Source organism: Dermacentor albipictus, chromosome 6 (assembly GCF_038994185.2).
Source record: "Dermacentor albipictus isolate Rhodes 1998 colony chromosome 6, USDA_Dalb.pri_finalv2, whole genome shotgun sequence".
NCBI lineage: Eukaryota > Metazoa > Arthropoda > Arachnida > Ixodida > Ixodidae > Dermacentor > Dermacentor albipictus.
The window spans coordinates 98,457,841-98,478,151 of NC_091826.1; the positions used below are offsets into that span (position 1 = coordinate 98,457,841).

The window sequence follows — 20,311 nt, forward strand, 5'->3', positions numbered from 1 at the left end:
TGTGCAGAGTACTGGACCAGTTGCACAATCATTCACTATCAGAATTCAAAGCTTTAGGCCAGTACTCCCTCAGAACACTCACGCTAAAGACCTTACTCCCATTATAAGGTTCCTGCGGTCTGCGGGTCTTCACAATAGACTGTAAGAACGCGGCCACCTACCGCTTGGTAGTGTACGCGGTTTGGTAGTGCTCATCTGTATTTATTTAGATCTCTCGCTTCCGCTCTCTTTCTCTTTATGTCCCCCTTCACTCTTCTCCGCGTGCAGGGTAGCCAATCGGAAGTGCCTCTTGTTAACCTCTCTGCCTTTCTATGCGTCATTTCCTCTCTTTCTTTCTCTTCATATCATGCCCGAATATAACATAACAGTGACAAACATTACTTCGTTTTCATAGACTTGTAGAGAGAATTCTTGAGCGAGTGGCCAGCAGCGGACGTTGTTTCAGCGGCGTCTGGGGAGCTATATTAAAGCACGAATTTTAACATGAGAGGAGGCAGGACCGGCAGGACAGAAGCCCTGTCCATATGGCAGTGTCTGTGACTCGTTTTCTCAAGCAAAGAGGCATTGGGTGGCTAGACTGGCCACCACAAGTGCGCCCTAAAGCCATAAAATGCTCCATATCTTGTAGACCGCTTCCCAGAGCCTCCATCGATGAACTGTGGGGGGCCGCGGCTCCGGTGAAGAGATTGAAGTGTCTCGGAGATTGGTTAACGGTGTTACCCTGGTCACTGAGCTACACCCTTGTACTTGTATATACTGTGAATACATATATTTTCTCCCCGTAACCATATCATTGTTAATGTCAATATTTGAGAGCATATTACATAAGCTTACTTCAGTAATGACCATATAGGGTATGGGCGGAAGGAATGAATTCAAATTTGACATGGACCATTCTCTCTAGTGTAAAGAAGATTGAATATTATCGTTAGATGCCTTTGCTATTTTTGAGTGGTCTTGAGTAATGCAGGCCTCAATATCAAAAGCCCTGCAGTTGCGTGATGAAGGAGAAACTAGACGTCAAAATATTTATGGGGATGCCGAAATGAAATGCAGCAATAGTAATCCACGGTAATTCTGTTTATCTTTCGCAAATTGATGTCGGAGTTGAATGGTTGAGGTGGATATTTCTAGTATTCTAAAATTCGTTAGTCAGCATTTTTCTTTTTTTTGTCTTAGTGAGGTCTTAGTTAGGTCTTTTAGCTGTAGTGAGGTCTAGCGTGCATAAAGCCATGAATGAAGGAAGCCTTCTTGCAACGAAGCTGTGTTTAGATACCCTTTGGCAGCGGTCGATGCCCGTCCGTCTGCCCGTCGCCTCGACCTGAACAAATTTTATTCTTCAGTTTCTCGCGAATGGTTTTTAGCTTTCAATGAAAGTTGCGTATCTTGAAAAAAAGATTATACTGAAACTGTTTGCTAAGACATCTCTATCATTACGCCGAGTTTCATTTACTTGTCATAAGTATAAGTTCAGAGTGAAGTTGCAACGTTAAATGATTCCCTTCTGTTGTCAATACATGGCCGTTTACAAAGGGAGTGTGGCAAGAAAAAGCGGCTGTAACTCTTGTTTTATCAAAGTATCTTGAAACAAATATATGACAATTTGCTGCTAAGACGGCACTAACATTACGCGGAGTTTCATCCACTTTTCATAATTACGTAGTCACATTGAAGTTGTACACATTGTGGAATTCCCGTCTGCTGTCAATACATGGGCTTCTCCGGGAGGGAAATGGACAGCCCCATAGTTGCACGCTAAAATAAAGCTCTTGTCCTTTCACGTTTCATTCTGCTAATTAAACACGAAGTATGTTCAATCGCAAATAATAAGAAACTTGTTTTCTTTTCTGCGCTCCTTTCACCGCGCCCCAATCATCACATATCATCGCTCGTGTGCCCCTTTTGTGTTCTTGTTACGTCATGGTCGCGTACACTCTAAAAACTAAGAGAGTGCCGGGCACTCCCTTTGAGGGAGTAGCGGCTTGTCCCATATTTCACTCTCTTTTCGAGAGTAGATCGACCCTCTTTGAGAGAGAGTAGGTCAACTCCTGTTGACAGAGTTTTGTTACTCCGCCGCAAGGGATTGCTAGTACTCTTCTGCAGAGTGATAATACTCTTCCCACAGGGAGTGCTAGTACTCTTCCGCAGAGTGGTAATACTCTCACCGTAGGGGTAATGGCACTCCACCAGACCGAGTACTTCTACTCCCCCAAACAGAGTGCAACTACTCTTCCCAATACCCTCTTAGCGAAGTCCTGGCCACGCATGCAGGCAGGAAATCAGATCAAATTAGGGTCGCTGATACACCGTTCTCTTGGCGGCTCCTCAGACTCAGTGGCCCAATTCCAAGCGGCCTTCAGAATAGGCGTGAGCAATGTTATGCAGGATTTTAAAGTCATTTTTCCTGGCTATTTGCTGCCTACCATGAGTCGTGACGGCTCGTAATCGGCCTATGCGTATGTGTCCCGAACGCCACTGCGGAGATAAAAAAGCTAACTCACATTTAATCCGCAAATATTTTCGCATATTTCACAATCAGGAGACACATAATCTAATTAGAACACGATAGTCGACGGAATCACAAACTTATGGAGAACCACATTGCTCTATACATCACGTGCATTCGAACCCACGTACACTCGCATCTATACAATTCAAAGCACACATCCTAACCATTACACCACAAAGCCACCACGCTCAGTCGTGTTGTTTTAGAGCTTATATACATAACAAATGTATTTGAGGAATCGGCTGCGGTGGTTGGAGTTTCTCTGCAGTGTGCTGTGCTGTTGTGTACTGGAATACGTTTGCGTTTGCATCATTTCCATTCCGTGCTACGACTAACGGAGGAATACAACGTAGACGACGACGTGAGAACTATTCATGGCTTGTCGTCACCCCAGGAAAATAACAAATGTGCCGTTCAGCTCACGATCGAGTGCTTTTCCAGTCCATGCATTATATGTTCTCCGAAAATACGCGGATACAAAGTATCGTGCCAACCATCCCCGTATGTGAATTTAAGTCGCGCGTATACTGGTGAGCATTTCTGTTTATTTTTTCCGCCAGTTCCATTCGTATGTGGTCAACTGCGATGCCAGTACCAGGCATTTCGACGTGCCTCACGCTGCCGTGTAGGCGTTCTTTTCAAGTGCATTAGTTTAGAGTTTGGTTCAGTCCGCTGTGAGCTGTTGTCCTGCATTAGCAGCGGATCGTTAGCGTTTTGAAGAGCACGCATTCCAGCATTTGGAGACTGCTTATGCCGATAGCCGCGTCACATGCATTGGCACGCATGTTTAAATGAGTAATGTGTCCACTTGTTACGCGTGCACTGCTCGTATCCTGTGGCAGTGCTCGTTCTAAAAGCTTCGAAGACCATCTACATTCATACGTGTGTTCAATATATATGCACAGGATAGACTTGCCGGCTAGTTGGTTGAGCATTTTAGAAGAAACAGCGCAACACAAGGACGACGCAAAAACATGGACAACACCACGAAGCGCTGGTGTGGTCGAGGCTTTTTTTCGTCCTGGTGTTAGCGCTGTTTCTTCTTCCACGATACACGCACACCACAGGTACGCGAAAGTCTAGGAGTATAGGGCGTTAACTTTGTTTTCCCCGTTTCCTCTCAGTGTCAATGGCACAATGCGTTGCCCGAAATAGCGCACGCTTACCCCCATATTCAGAAATGCATCATAACTTGAAGCCCATGCTTGACTTGATCTAAATGACGCAAGTCGTGAACGCACCAAAAGAAAGGCAGTGAGCGTCCGGGAGACGTTCGCACCAGGCGTCGTTTATATAAAGTCAAGCATATGGGCTTTGTATTAATATACATTTCTGAATACGGGGGTTAGTCATCTACTTCTCACAGAAAATGTCGAAGAAACGCCCACCAGAACCAGGCACATTCGTAAACCTAACTAGGCAATACGAAGCTCCATAGAAAAAGAGTGGTATTAAAAGCTTTCTGTATTTTTCTTTACTCCAAAATGGTTGCGCTCTCGTGGTTTCAATGTACAGAGATGATGCAGCGTTAGCTAAAAAGCATGAATTTCCGAACTCCATGCCAAAATAAGCTTGTAAAATTATTTAGGTGCTAGAAACCAGGGTTTGTAGCGATCCTTGAAAACCCTTTATTTCTAAAATGCAATTTTCAAGGCATTGAAAAGCCTGGAATTTTTAGAAATACTGGAAAGTCCTTAAATTTGTACACTTGGCTAGACATAGCAGACATTGCCAAGTGTTTTTTTTTTCCCTTCTGTGGCATTCTTCGCATGTCACAGAGAATTGTCTGTGGAGGTAATAGAAGGAAAGCGACATCCTTAAAGTTCAAATTACAAAGGAGCTGCAGATACCAGTTTTAGGCACATGGAACCGGCGACAAATGTACTTGGAGGAGCAGAAGCAGGAAGCTCAACGGTTGAGGCATTCAAAGAAAAACCGTGATGAGTACATTGAGAGCTACAGACACAATAAAAGATCACCTTTCTCCGGTGCTGTGTTGTTCCGCGATCTTGAGCGCGCGCGCACGCGGTGGAGAACTCCGAGTGAAAAAGTAGAGCGCTCGCTACGCGTTCCTTTGAACTGCGGTGGCCTGTTCTCTTAGAAGCAAAACGATGTGTTCTTTGCTCAGCGTGCATGAATAATACATTGCCATGTTCGGGGCCAGCCACCTACAGTTGAAGCAGAAGATCACGCTACGTTTTGTTCTCTCTTGCCGCAAGAGTAGAACTACTCTCTCTGAAGGGGGAGAGTGAAAAGCACATTTCACTCTCTCCTTGGTGAGAGAGTGAACAATGCATTTCACTCTCCTCGACATTTTGCGAGAGTAAAACGACGCTTGGAAGAGTGAACCGGCCGCTTCACTCCTGCGATACCCTTCCTAGTTTTTAGAGTGTAGGCTATCTTATTGGCAGTTTCCACGAAGCTGTGGCACGGGCCAAACGCGTGTTGAGCGTAACACCTATATACACATAGATGCGTCGATTGAGGCAAACGCCACCGCAGCTTCGCTGCTTGTCCTTCTTCACAAAGTGGAAAGGCTGAAGGATTAATTTATGCGCTCATTTATATCTGTTTTAGCACGCAGTATGCCTCAAGCACCTTGGCCCTAGTTTCATATCATTAGTCGTGCTAATAGGTCGCGAAAAATATTTATTCAAGTGCTGCGAAACGCGTCCGCTGTTAGTTCATGTCACCACGTTAGCGCTGTGCCAAAATCGCGGCCTCAAGCGCTCTGGGCGGCGCCACCATGAATCACGGGCCGAACGAATTTCGGCCGGAACGGCTTACGTGAGTCACGAACACTCTCGTCCTCAACGCATATCACAATGCACCAGCTCGCTTTCACGAGAACTGACCAGTGGCACGACAAGCGCCGTAGCCACGCGCTCGTGTTATCACGTTTAATGTGCTGAGCACTGCACGTGTGGTCGATACTCAACAAGTAGAGTCTTTTAACATAAGCGCCCTATAGCTAGCACACATAGGCGACGCCACAGAAAGATCAACAGAAAACTCACAACTTCGCGCACTACAATTTGTGCGGAAGTCGACGCAAATAACATGATGAGTGAGAGCGCGGCCTCCTGTCTAGCTTTCTCTCTCTCTATCTCTTTCTCTCTCTGCCCCCACCCGCGCATACATATACATACATACGTACGTACGTACGGTGTCCGCTATAACTTAAGAAAGATTAAGGTATAAGGTATGCAATCCGATGGCGACCATACAAAGTAGGGTGAGCGAGGTAAAAATCCTCAAGCGGCGGCCTTGCAATCTGTGAAGACCCCACACAAATGTCGGCGATCGCTCCTGGCCACAATTTGTAATCTATTGGCCAGAGAGCGTCCAGAGAGCCGCCATACCAAGATCACCCTGGCTGGCCCTGGCAGCCCACGGTTAAACAGAAGTGAAAAATCACAGAGGCCCGTAATTGAGCACTGTGTCCTCCTTGCAGAAAAAGAATATAAAAAAATTATTTCAATATTTACAAGCAATATAATAGTAAACTGCAAAGTGTAAATTTGCCGCTTCGTTTGTTCTGCAATAATATTTTTGTTAGTCAGCTAGGCACATCCAAATATATTGCGTTCACACAGATTAGTCGATTTCTTTGTATCATTGTGTTTCAATTAGGACTGCTGTTAGAGCTGTTTTTGGAGCACCCTTCTAATAATGACCTAAAACGGATATCCTCGCATTAGGCCACATACCTTGTCTCCGCTTTCGTGTGTTTTTAAAACTTGCCATTGCAATGAAGAAAGCCAACAGCCATAAATATTTCTGCATTTCTAGAGCACCGCTTATTTTAGATCATTTCTCCATGTCATGTCTTCTGTATTTCAGGCACATAAGCGCCTAGAAACAGTAAAAGAGGCACTTGACGGCCTCCTTCTGCGTTTGCCCGAAGACTTGGTACAGCTGGCTATCGTTACATACAGCACCACCGCGAACGTGCAGCATCCCATGAGGACAGTCAATCACCGAACCGTAAAAGGCTTTCGGGATGCTCTGAAGATGTTGTCGCCTGATGGCGATACCTGCATAGGATGTGGCCTTCAACGCGCTCTTGAGGTACGTATTTATGCGTACTTGCATTTTGAGAATTTGAGAAGTCTAGAGAAACTTTGAGAAGTCTACTTTAAACTGCATTTTCCTTGTCGATTGTTATAAAATTGTGCATCGAGTGTGCCTCCAACATTAATTCATCATATTAGTTTATTGGGCTCTTTAATTCTATTTACTAATAAAGATAGCGCGTGCTTGCTCTATGGAGCGCATACAGTAACTGCTGAAGTAATAGGTCACACACAAGAAATTATGATTGGGTTTCTTTGGCTTTAGTCATGGTTAGGCCAAATGTGCTCTCCGAAAAACCAGGCTACATCAGGCAGAATTCCGTAATATTTGTTTAGTTAGCTAGGGCAGCTGCGCTGATACTTATGTACTATATTTCTTCCCGATGCCCAGCAATTCAACCCCTTGCTCAGTTTGTAGATCTGCTACGAAGGAGGACAGCCCCTCGTCCACCGTGTTGTGCTTGTGTTGCAATTCCAAAGTCTTATGCAACAAGATACACAAGAATACGTTTTTGTAGAGTAGGAGCGGACGTTAACTTGAGATTTAGTTATTGTAATCTAACGTTTCTGAGGGAACCGTAAACGCTGCTAGTAATTACTCCTTTCTTCACTTCGAGTTCTTTATTTGGTCTTTATGCTACGACAGCCCATCATACTTGCCAGCTTACTTGGTAAAGCAAGGTTTTGTGTCATCGAATCTCCGGAGTAGCATGCCTTTTTACAATGTAGCAATTATTTTGCTTAAAGATAAGCTTGGGCGAGTTCGTGGCAATTAATGTTATTGGAAATTAACAGCGCAAGACCTGCAAGGACCAAGGAAATGAAGAACAAGACCCAAATAAAAAAACTTCGACGATAGGTTATATAAAAAGGTTTCCCAAGAATTTGAGGGACACATTATTTAGCATGTATAACATCTAAAAAGTTAATGAAAGCTGGTTCCGATACTATGCAAGTTACTGATGCAGCTAGATTGTTCAACTCGCGCGAAACTCGTGCCACATAGGAAAATTCAAAGTTATTATTGGTAAAGAACAAATTCAGTTTACTATACGCAAGTATATGATGAGCTATGTGGGATATGTAAAAGGAAGGCTCTGGTGTGGGACGTGTTTTTACTGCATTGTGTTGGCGGATGAATTTTCTGTGAGCTCGTTTTCGCCGAACCCTCAATTTGCGAGTGGCGATTATAACTGTGCTCACTCGAGCACCCTTATTAAGACTACGAGTGTCGTTAAATACACGAGGCGTAAGATGGGCATTTGAAGCTGTCGACACTTATATATGGCGCAGGCGATGACCTGATGTGCTAAGTATTGGAGAGGAAAGGAACATTACTGTGCTGATGGGTTGTAGGAAGAGTGCGTATTTTAAAGAGGTAAACTTGTGGATGTCTTTTAACGTTCCTTCGTGGGTTCTTCAAATTTAGATAATTACAAATTTTGTAAAGAGAAAACTCAGTGTGGATGAGTATTTTAATCCGTAAGGGTGCCCAGAGGCAGTGTTCACGATGGACGCTTTAAGTATGCAAAAAGCTCCATGCATGAAGTGAAGGAAGGCTTCATTTATTTGCCATGTATCTAAAGTTATGAGTTATGCGAAACTAAAACCTACGGCTTAAGACGGCACACCTGCAAAATATCGGTGGGGGAAGCTGATGATGACGTGCGACCATACAGCGGTGTTATCTCCTATCTAACCTCGGTGACCTGGCGTAAAACCTTGTAGAGCCGAAAGTAGTGAGAAAGAAACTTCAACGACAGGCCGACGTGATGCAAAGGGTCCAAAGAGGCACCAAGGAGCCTGGTTTGAAATGAACGGTTCTGTGGCGGTCATCGTAACGGGCCTTTTAGGTCCTCTGTGAGGCAGAGAAACGGTCTGGGGCGATGCTATAAGCTGTATGAGCATGATTCGTAGCAGCGTGCGCAGCTGCTGGAAGTATTGTCTCAAAGGACCGCGCGTTGTGGCGGCCAAACTAGAGATAAAATGGGGAAAAGCCAGCAGTGTTGTGGCGGGACGAGTAGTAGGCGAGCAAGGCAAACTTTGTCTCACAATCACGGCGATTTTTCGAAACATACATCGATAGCATTGTGATGAGCTTGTTGTGTGGGCGTTCTGTAAGTCTGTTATTCAGTGGGTGGTAGGCGCTGGCTAGCATATGACGTGTTTAACAAAAGCGAATATTCTCGAGAACGTGTGAAAGAAAATACCGGCCACGATCTGTGAACAGGGGTGCTATAACGTAAAGCTATTCCAAACGTTTGATGATGTGATGATGTGATATGATGTCTACGCACTGATTATGCATGATTTGACAGAAAAAAATAAAAACAGTTATTTCTGATTCGACCCCTTGTTGCCATTAGCCCTCGGCTATTGGTAAAAAGTTTTCGGGCTGCACCCACTTCACCTGCCTGTCGCACGACGTCACAAAACCACGCAAACTCACCGCGTCAAAGTGACGTGTATGCGATAAAGATGCATTAACATGCCGAACAATACTGAATTTTTTTGGAATAGCCACAGGCTGCCCCGTTCCGAAAGGAGTAAAAGATCGCTGCCGCCGATCGCTGAGACGCTGGCTACTCACACCTGCCGGAGAGCATGGGTGTATTTGCGTATAGTTAAACTTCTTGCGTGACAGTGTAGCATTTTCAAGCACTTTCGGCACGTTTACTGCCTCATTCTGCCAACTCTTCTTTGCTGAGGGTCAGGTTTAGCGTCATTCTTAAGCTTCCGTTGCATGCCGCTGCAATTTTCGACCAGCCACCACAAGCTAAGTAAGGGAAAGCCAACCAGTGCAGGTGTCAGCACCATCCTCTTCATCCAGTTATCGATTTTCTGTGCACTGGCTCTGCCCCAGTGAATCTCTCTCCACTTGAACGTTCTCCTCGCCTCTTGTCAGCCATTTATATACGACAAGCCACTCAGTGTAGGCAACGTTATTCGTTTTTCAAGCAAACAAAAGTGACCTCGTATACCCGAGGAGAGCGTTTGATTGGTCTGTTCAGACAACCCTGCGGGTGACCGCCCGGTGCTTGCGTCGGTGGTAACGCGAATTTGACATCAGGAAATTGGAATAGAAACATATTGGAATCGTTTTAAGTTATAAGGCCCCAGCTGTCCTGGACCGCCGTGGAAAAGGATGACGTCGTGAACCAGGAAGCCTGAAACATCTGTGGCGCAACTCATCAGCAGTGCCCGTGTGATGTCGTATCGTGTCGCGTAGTCAGTAGCTACGGCGATGCACTTGTTCCCCAAAAGAGCAGCTGGAAATGGCATAACGAAATGAAGGCCGATGTGGTAGAACGGACTAGTCGGAATGTCTACAGGCTGAATAGTGTGCCCAGACTTCAAGAACGAACGCTTGCGACGTCAGCAGCATTCGCGTCCAGAAATGTACCAGCACGCAGAACGGTAAAGGCCTGGACAAAAGAATCAATGCCGCATGCGGTCGCATGTACGGGATAATCCCAGGTGGCCGGTTATTGGGGCGCAGTGGACCTGGTTGAGGATAGTATACCGGATGGTCGTGGGTATTGCGAGCTGAAGCTCGGGAACGTCGAAGTTGATATTGCGGCGGTAGAAAATATTGTTTCCGAACATAAACAGATGCTGGGGCGGCTCGGAGGGACTATAGCGCAGACGATCTATGACGGTGCGCTACTTTGCATTACTGAGATGCTGGCTGCGTATTTCGCTCAAATCAGAAAAGGCGAGGACGCAGGTGTCGGAATCTCAGGCGGTGGAATCGGGACAGTTCACGGTATCACGTGATAGGTAATCGGCGTTCTGGCACATTAGGGCGTACTTCTAAATGACATCAAATCTGTATTCTTGAAGCTGAAGCTTCAAGAATACAGATTTGAGTCTGGTCTTTGAGGAAGGAAAGCCAGCACAGCGCATGGTTGTCCGTTATGACCGAAATGGTGTGACCAAACAAGTACCGTCGAAATTTTTCGACTTCTCAAACTGGAATAAGGCATTTGCGTTCAGGGGTGCAGAACTTGCGCTCAGAAAGGGACAATGGCGACTGACGTAGGTGATGACGCGGTCTAGATTTTGTTCCTCCTGTGCGAGGATAGCGCCATTGCCGTGTCCGCTGGCGACCGTTCGTGCCTGTCTAGGTGTTGTGGGGTGAAAATGCGCCAATATGGGAGGATATGAAGCAATAAGGTGAGGGTTTCGAATGCAGCGGCACATTGAGGACCCCATGAAAATGCGCTTTCCTTCTTCAGGAGCTGTATTAACGGACGGGCAACGTCGGCGAAGTACTTGACAAAACGCCTAAGAAAACAAATTAGCAAAGCTCCAGGTCTTTGGCCGAACGCGGCCCAGGGAACTGTTTCATGACAGGAATTTTGTCGGGGTGACTTTTCACGCCGCGATAAATGCCTCGGATGCCTAGGACGAAGCAGATTCTGCTATTCTTTCAAACATCGCGGTGCATTACATAAGCCAAAAAGCTAAGCTTTATATTAAAAAAGTTCGTCGAATTTAACAAATGCTGTCTTTTCGCGGTCCAGGTCATCGAGAGAAATCTTCCAATATCTTGAGGGGATGTCAATGCATGAGAAGTAGGTGCACTCAAGTAGACAGGCGAGGACGTCATCAGTCTGCGGCAGCGGGTAAACATCCTTATGTGTGACTTTGTTCAAGTGCAGTTAGTAGGCGCGCAAGCATAAGCTGTCATTCGTCTGCTTTATTAGAATGACAGGTGATGCCCAGGGACGACAGGGACGTGCAATTATATTTATCTTGAACATCTTGTCGACTTGGCGCTGAATCACTTGCCGCCCAGCATGGGATACGCAATGGGGGTGGGGGAGGAGTCGTCGGATGGGGCTGGCGTCTCCAGCATGAATCCGATGACTTATGATGGATGTCTGGCCCAACGGGCGTTCATCAAAGTGAAACGTATCGCGATATAAAATTAACACACGTCGGAAATCGGCAGTGTGTGCTGGGACGAGGTGAGGAACTATCATTTTGTTATAACTGACATTAGCTGAAATGTACGACAAGTTGGCCTTTAGTGGCGGACGAAGAACCGCCTGCAGCGAATGCAGAAATGGCGTGCGCGACAGAAGAGACGCTGGTCAGAGCAAGCCTACATCGACAATTTGCGTGCGCCAGCTAAACTTTTAGATGGGTAGTGACACTGAGATATTAGTCATGGTAACGATTGGGTGGGGAAAGGTAATATTTCGAGCCAATGTAACATGGGTTGATGTATTCAACATGTAATCCTCATCGGAAATGGAAGGTATGGAAGTCAAGTTCACGTACATAATAGCTTGAGGTGGCAGGCGAGAGCGATCGACGGAGCACAAACGCATTTGACATGTGGGTGGAGCGTTAGAGCGGCAGGTCGAGCTGGAGCACACCGCTTCCACAATCAAACAGGGCGGAATGGGCTGATAGAAAGTCCATGCCGAGGATGAGTTCATGGGAGCACTGCTTGAGCACAGCAAGTAGTACTGTTGTGTAGCGGTCGGCAACACTGATGTGTAGTAAGCACATCCCTAGGACTCAAGGAGTTCCACCATCGGCGACCGGATGGTTGACAACGTGGGCGGTGTGAGGACTTTCTTTAAGCGATGAGGAAGCTCTTTGCGCCCGTGTCAACGAGAGCAGCGACGCATACACTGCCAACTTTAACGTCTATTAGGTTACGTCCAGTCGACATTATGGTTGATGCAGCGTCTCCTCCGGGCACTGCATTGTATAGTTCTCCGAAGACAGACGTTCATTCAGCGACAACGGGTGATATGACATGGTGGGAGCGTCATTGCTCGTGGTACGCAATCGTGCGAAGCGAGGTTCGAAGCGGTCAGGATTCCTCTCCGGGCGATGGTTATGCCCAAAGGCTTCATGAGGAGCTCGATACCATGCAAGGGCTGTTGCAATAGTGCGCGACGTGACCGGCCTTCGGCAGTCCTCCATTCAGCCGGATTGAGATGGCGTAGTGGAGGCCTCGGGCCTTGAGCATGGGAGACTTGGAGATGGTTATCTTGGCGTGCAAAAGCGATGGAACAGGCAGAGTCCAAGCCAGCGCTGAACAGCTCCTGAAGAACAATGGCTAGGACAAGTGGTATCATGGGGTACGTAGACACAACGGTGCAGGAGCACGTGAAAGCTCGAGACATGGCCTCAATTGTAGGTCGGATAATCTTGGTGACATGCTCCGTGGTGAGTGGTACCAGTGGTGCAGGTACGTCTTTGCACGACGATGTTGCTGTCGTGTTAGGAAGCCGCATGAACTGGTGAGCGAAGAATCGGTTTTTCATGTTCTCAAACCGCTTGCACTGCCATGTGATGTAATCCATCGTGTTGGAATCCTTGCAAAGGAAGGGGTTTTAGTTCCTTGAGTGGTTACGACACTCAGTTTCAGACAAGAGATAGGACAAGTTGTGCCAATCTCCTTGAGTCTGCTTTCTGTTTGAGCAACTGCCAAAACATGTCACGAGCATAACCTTCTTCACGTTGCGTAGCATCAAAGTTAGGAATCGAAGTCTGAAATCAATGATATTCGCCTTACATGATTATACCTATGGAACATATATCCGCATAGAATTCTCGAAGTCTTACTATTCCTGGTACAGCTCGAAGATTGCAAAGTTAAAGTGCGTTTTGTTTGAGAACTACTTTTGCATGGGCTGAAAAAAAATGTACAAAAGCAGGCATACCTGCAAAAAAGTGCTGAGCAAGTTAGAATAAATGCAGAAAGTTTTTCAAATCTAGATTTGTTGGCAAGTTCTCGGGGTAATTGGCATACGATCCTTTCAAGCAGAGGGATACTTCTAAAGCTGTCCCTGTTTAATAGGGTGTACAAAAGATGAAATTGGGGTTCAAGATTCATCTGAAATTCTACATATGAAGTTAAAACCATCGCCACATTCGTGCTTATTATAGAAGACTCTTCTCCATCATTTTTTGTGCAATTTACTACCAGACAGCGTGGCTAATAAGTCACTATAACCGTAAAAACTGCTGCGACGCGGAGAGCGACGGTCATATATCCGTCAGGCGTCCATCTGCGTGGCAACATTTACGCAACATGTATTATCAGTGCTAAAAATTTTACCCGAGTACGCAGATCTTTATCTGCAAATATTGTGCCTAAGCCTCTGCGACAGAATGTTTCAGTGTATCAAGCTGCGTGGAGATACACTTCCACGTAGCTTGACACAAAATAACACATGTCCGTTATTGTACCTTTGCTATTTTCCTTTGATCTCTCGTTATTTCATAAAAAGGAAATAGCATGCCAAGCCTCGTGCTAGGCTATTCTGCCCAATTCTGTTTAAGTTTCTCTCACCAGAACACAGGCTTCGCTATCAGTAGCAGTTGTGTGCGCATCTGTCAGCCCTTGATTCTCTTGCGTAAAAAGGAAATGTCAGGTTTAAACACTTACCTTTCGCGAGTGATTGCGAATGGCCATTGTCGCGCTTTGGGCCCGCTCAGTTAAATTTCGTGCGTTTCTTCAATGCCACATTTTGAAAGTGGGGGCTTCTTGGGCGCGCAGTTCACGTTTCTTTATTTCCGCTCACGTAGTGCATCAGTCAACTGCATTTTGTGATAGTTTTTCTAAGGAAAATACATATCCACTGGAAACTTTGTACACACATGCAAAACGCGTGGGAGTGCTGTTTAAGCTCAGGGGTATTACTTCGTAGAGGTTAGGCACAAGTGGTCGGGCATTCAAAGTCACCCGTTCCCGCAAACAAGGACCGAAGCTCATCTTGATGGATACCATCTCCATTTTGTGTCCATATTTTCTATGTACTTTTTTATTCAGCTCATGTATTTTATTTTTGCTTGAAAATTCATCTTTGATTCACTGAGTAGCTGGACAGGCTGAGCTTAATTCACTATTTGCTGCACATTATCTTTTAAGCCACCTATATTGATACTCGTTCATAATATTTAAGAAAAAGCGACACAGAAACAGCTTATTGAGGTCATCTATTCATAATCATGATAAAAGAGGGTATGGGAAGCAGAATATCACTAAGCGCTTATTCTCCTAAATATGTGTAGCATTATATGCATGGCAGCCGTGTTGGTGCGGAATATGGTATGTATAATGGTAGTCATGTGTGCAGTTGTCAATGCAATTGTTTTATGCGATATTTGTTATTCTTAGTTCTGAGGCTTCACCTGCCAAAACCGCAATATATTCAGGTTGCAATGACGGTGAGGAACACAATAGCGAAATGGTGAATAACGAAACAAATTACTTATTGGGTGTGGACGCACCCGTGCCCGCATAGAAGTGACACTCAAAGCTCACCTACACAAAGCGTACCCGCCGATCGGAAAAACTGGTCAGTGGGTCTAGCGCGCCGTATCTGATACGTCTCGTCGAAGGTTCTAGTGTATTGGCGAGTGCCCGCCTGCTTTTGGAAAGCTCGTCGCAGTTTGCGTTAAGCAAACCACGAGATTACACAAGGATCGGTCACAGCAGACAATGGATAGAAATATTATTGAAGTTCGAGGAACGTCCGATACACACAGGCGCGTTCTGCGCCAACTGATTACATTAAACGTTTGTTAGACGGTGAAAAGTTATCACAGAAGAAAGTTGAATAGCTTCACGTGTCAATGCCACCCTCAATTAAGCATGGCTCCAATACTGCGAACAAACCGAATAGCCGAAACCGAAAGTAGACGTAGGAAGCAAAAACAAGAACAAGTTCGGTGCGGTTGGCCAATACGTTGGATGATCTTGCAGGGGCTGAATTAGCGGCGCAACGGTTTATCGCATTGGCCTCCTCACCGTAACAAAGTCTAAACCCTAAAACGGTTACAGGGCTTGTGTTCCATGTGGCGTTGGCTATACGCCCTTTGCTGGCTCTTCTGGCGCAGGCAGGCAAGTTGCAATGCTTCTTCGGTCCCGACGTCGAGATACCGTTCGTCGCTAAGGTCTGCCAGTGTGGCATCGAGTGCCTTCGTAGGATTCCTTCAGTGAACCAGCTTGAACGGCGTCATCTGCGCTGTTTGTTGGACAGCCGTGTTGTAAGCGAGCGATGGTTATGTAGGGAAGAACGCCATCGCAGAATTTGTGTTCGACGTCGAAGTACATGCATAACGTGTCAGCGATGGTATTAATTAGACATCTCACCGACTAATTCCTCTGCGTTTGGTAGGCGGCTGTTCTGCGGTGACATTGGCTGTACTGAAGAACGGTTTGAGTAAGCTTCGCTGTAAAAGCACTTGCTATGTCGGTGGTCAGGACTTCTGGGGAACCATGTGGTAAGAGGATGTTCTCGACAAAATAATTTTGCTATGACTTGCGCTTTCGTTTTGGCGTAGCTGGTAACGTAGTCGGTAGTCACGATTTTCCCATTATACCCAGTCGTTGAAACCGCAAAAGGCCCCAACAAGTCGATTCCGGCCTGCTATAATGGTTGCAAGGTGGTTTGATTGGTTGCAGCTATCCCACTGCCCTTAATTGTTTGCGGTGTCTTCTCTAGCTGGAACTGTGAGCCTGTCCTTCGGCAGTGGGCAACGTTGGCGGTAATACGCGGCCATTATTATTTTTTGTAACCTCGATAGCGCAAGGAACAATCCAAGGAGCCCGGCGTTCGCATCATCATTCAAAGCATGCAAAGGCTCTGAAGGCGATGCTGAGGGCACAAGAAGGTAGTTGGCCTGGACTGGTGAGAATTTCTTCTTTATTAGGACATCAGTTTACAGCGAAAACAAGAACAAACCCAGTCTAAGTGGCCTAGAGACAAAGTTCCTGCTGCGTACCAAGTACTTGTGCAGGATTTGCAGCTCCAGGTCTGCTTGTTGCTGCCCAGCAAAGTCTTGTGCACTTATAGTGTCCAGAAAGGCGTTGTCATTATCGGCCTTGCGGAAGCGGGTCAACGGCCGCGCATGAAAAGCAGTCGGCGTCAGGATGCTTCCATCCGCACTTGCAGATGACCGTGGTTTCCAATTCCTGGAGTTAGAGACTCCGTCGTGCGAGGCGTCTTCAGGTTCCTTTAAGTTTTCAAGCCAACACAAGGCTTTGTGGCCCCTTACGACTAATTAGCGGCCTTCCATAAAGCTAAGTGCGGAATTTCGTGGTAGCCCAAATGTTGGCAAGGCATTCCTTTGCCGTCGTAGAATGAGTGGCTTCCGCTTCCAAGAATGACCGGCTAGGGAAGCAATGACCCCTTCAACTACGTCTTCCCTTTCGACAGGGATGGCTCTGCGACTCGTTGCTTGATGGCTTCTCGTTCGCGCGTTCAATCCCTGTTAAAGTTTTGACGGAATCGCCGATCGCTAATGGTGTCGTAGCAGATGTTGGTATCGAAGTCTTCATCAAAGTGGGCGAGCACTGGTGGGAGCGCCAGGCGTCCCTTAATCACTTCGAATGCTTTGCGGCGTTCTCCACTTGACAGCGACGTTCCTTATCGACGTGTTTGACAAATTCGCTTAAATTGGCAAACTTGCCTAAAAATCTGCGCACTGCCTTCTTGTCCGCGGGCTCTAGAAAGTTAGCAGTGGGTGATGTCTTCTGCCAATCAGCACGGAATGTAGAATTGTTGATGACCTGGCTCAGGATCATAAGCTAAAACAAATTGCGGTATTACGTGCTGAAACTACATTATAATTATGAGGCATGCCCTAGTGTGGGACTCCGGAAGTTTAGACCATGTGGGGTTCTTTAACGTTCACCAAAATCTAAGTATACATGGGTGTTTTCGCATTTCGCCCCCAAAGAATGCGGCCGCCGTGACTAATCATGAACAAGAAATGAAGGAAACAACAATTTTCCAGTGTTAACCAGAGTCCTAAATATAGGATGTCCTCTACTACTTATCCTAGCTACCTAAGTTGTTCATACAATTTTTCTGAGAAGACAACGAAGTCATCCATGTATATGAGACAGGCATGCCACTTCAACCCTACTAATACCATATATATCACACGCTGAAACGTTGCCGCTGCCGAAAAACATCGAAATGGCATGACCTTGAAGTCGTAGAAGTCATCTGACCTGCGGAAGGTGACGTTCTTGTGATCCCTCTGGTCGACTTCTATTTGGTCATTGCCAGTCTTTAGCTTTATTCATAGCAAAATACATATCGTCGCACAGCCGGTTCCATATATCGTCTATCCGTGGAAACGGCTATACGTCCTTATTCGTAATGTCGTTCAGCCGATGATAATGAACACGCAGGCCTTCATCCTTTTTTTTCACGAAGACCACAGCAGGTGCCCACTCGTTTTTCGAAGGCCGTATCATTTCATCGCGTCGAATTTCATCAACATTTTGCTAAATTGGTTCTCGTTCCCGCGTCGAATTCTGGCTAGGGTTTTGACGGAGTGACCGAGCGCATTCGTCCATTATTATGCGATGTTTAGAACCTGGAGTATATCGAATCCTCGATGACCTGCAAAAGTAATCCTTGTATCACCGGAAAAAGACTTTTGACTAGAGTTGCGAACTCTAGGGAGACTCGGATTGATGTCGAATACTCGTCAAGAACCATGACCGTCGGGGCAGATGCGACATAAACATAAAGAAAAAGCGTATGGCTGCTTTCCATAATTTCTTCGACGTACGTGATTGTCATGCGGTTGGTGAGTTCTTTCTACTGTTGAATGAGGTCTGTCTGCTATAATTTCGCTTTTCCTTCATACAGACGAACGATTCATCTTGGGACGTGAATTACAGGTCTAGCACTAGATGTTGCTCGCCCTGACGACGTTTTCTACATCTTCCGGTATTTTTGCGCCGACGGCAATAAAGATGTTAGAGAGATACAGAATGCTGGCTTGACCTCCATGCGCACTCCAGGCCTGGAGACTCAGACAGCTCTCCGTGGATATCAAATGGTCTTTCATTAGCGTTATGTACATGGATATTAAGAGGAAGCTTTAGCTCCAGTGCTCCCATCTGAACATACGTAAAAGGAGAATTCGTTTTTCTCTGCCAAGACTGCACGATACTTGGCAAGGTATATTCTATTCCATTTGAAATAAACATTTAAACTCTAGTGACTGTTCCTTTAGAATGTTTTGATTAAGGACGTCCATCTTTTATTAAAAGTGGGCAAAAGTAAAAAAATTATGAGGAAACGAAACTGTCACATTTACAACCGTGTAACTCAACAATTAAAAAGGATATCACAATTCTTTGAATTGCATTTATTGGCACCTCTCGAGCGGACAAAATTGTTATGGTACACTTGAAATTCAAAGCACTTTGTAATACGCAAATAAACTTTTTGCAGCACCACTGTACACAACGCAACATTTTCACGTAAAGTATCATATGACACTGAAATCAATCATCTAATGAGTAATGTTTACAGAACCGCGTTATCCCTTCTTGATGCCGACATTTTACTTCGTAAATATTTCTTAAAGTTTTGAATTTTTGAAAACCGTTTTAGCAAAAGTCAGGCGGTAAATCGAAATGCCGGTTCAACAGTAACTAGAATTTAAGTTTATCTCTCGAATGCAAGAAAGTCCATTAAATTGTGTTGTGACGTTACTTCAGAAAAATGTTTTCGCGTTTTACATGTAATCAAATTGGCAAGTAACTGGCATGTAATCAAATTGACCCGAGCTAAAGCTTCCTCTTAAACCGATGACTGCATCGTGCTGGCGCATGAAGTCCACGCCGTGGATTACGTCTCGTGAGCGTTGCACAAGTTAGCAATCGTCGCAGGGTAAGCGTGCTTATACACTGTAACCCTTGCCGTCCAGATTCTAGTAGGCGTTATCTGGTGTCCTGCAGCTGCCCGCTTCTGAAGGTTTTCCCATGCGCACTTGATCAACTGAGCGGCGTTGGGTCCACTCATGACGTAGTAGTCAGCTTCTGCGTCCACTAACGACATGACTACGTGGCCATCGAGAAGCATGCCGAGGTTCATAGTTAGTCGTCTTGTGTTTCGGTCAATACGCGGCGTCTTATCACGGCTGCGAAGCCTTGTCCCTTTCGTTTTGTGTCTCGTCGGCATTTCGCTGCTGCGTCGTCGAGTACGAAATTGCAGCACCATCTTCAGTGGAGCAGGATCTTCAGCACCTCGGCGAACAGCAGCCACACTCCATTTAGTTGCTGCTTTAAGTTTTCCAGATATGTTCTGACTGACCAGCTTCGTGCTGGGCCAGTATTTCATGGGCGCTACGTTGACAGGAGGCCTCCTGAGTACAGCGCGCGGCAAGGTCGTCGGAGTCTCCACAACATTTAATTGAGGTAGTCGGCGAAATCACGAGGAAATTCCCCTTGCTGTCGGCGCAACGTGTCGAGGTCAAATCCTCGTGGTTCCATTTCTCGGTATGAACACTGGTGGTAGGCATGGCCTGCTTCTCCTCAGTGGTAGTAGAGTGGCCTGTGGTTGGGGGAGCTTCAAATGGTCGTCTTGCTCGGGGCGTTGCGTGGGTCCATGGGCAGGCTGGGTGGCGGCGTCTGGCGATGAAATTAGTGATGACGGCGGGAAAAGGCTGTATAGGCAATTGTTGCCGGTTAAGGCTGCCGCGCTTCGGGAACTGTTCGCAAGTGCTGGATTTCTTCTCCGACTATGCCACAAATCAAATTCAATCGCACAACTGCTGTTGTCGTCTTGCCCAAGTCGTTGAAGCAGCGCGCTTGAAGGGCTGTGGTCTCTAGTATCAAGCGGCAATTCAGGTGTCTAGAACGAATTTCTAGAGTCTTCTCAATTATGGTTGCCTCCGTCACGAATTCTGCTTTGTACGTGGGCGGCTTTCACATTAGTCGATG

General features: G+C 46.1%; 1 protein-coding gene across 4 annotated transcripts in view; it reads left to right on the top strand.

Annotated features, from left to right (window-relative positions):
• LOC139061301 (calcium-activated chloride channel regulator 1-like) overlaps positions 1-20,311 on the top strand; it is a 228,341-nt gene that overhangs the window by 82,938 nt on the left and 125,092 nt on the right. For all 4 annotated transcript variants that reach the window (XM_070541077.1, XM_070541078.1, XM_070541079.1 and 1 more), the window contains one exon: positions 6,353-6,580. In XM_070541077.1, the coding sequence (XP_070397178.1) occupies positions 6,353-6,580 (228 nt within the window). The remainder of the gene's footprint in view (positions 1-6,352; positions 6,581-20,311) is intronic.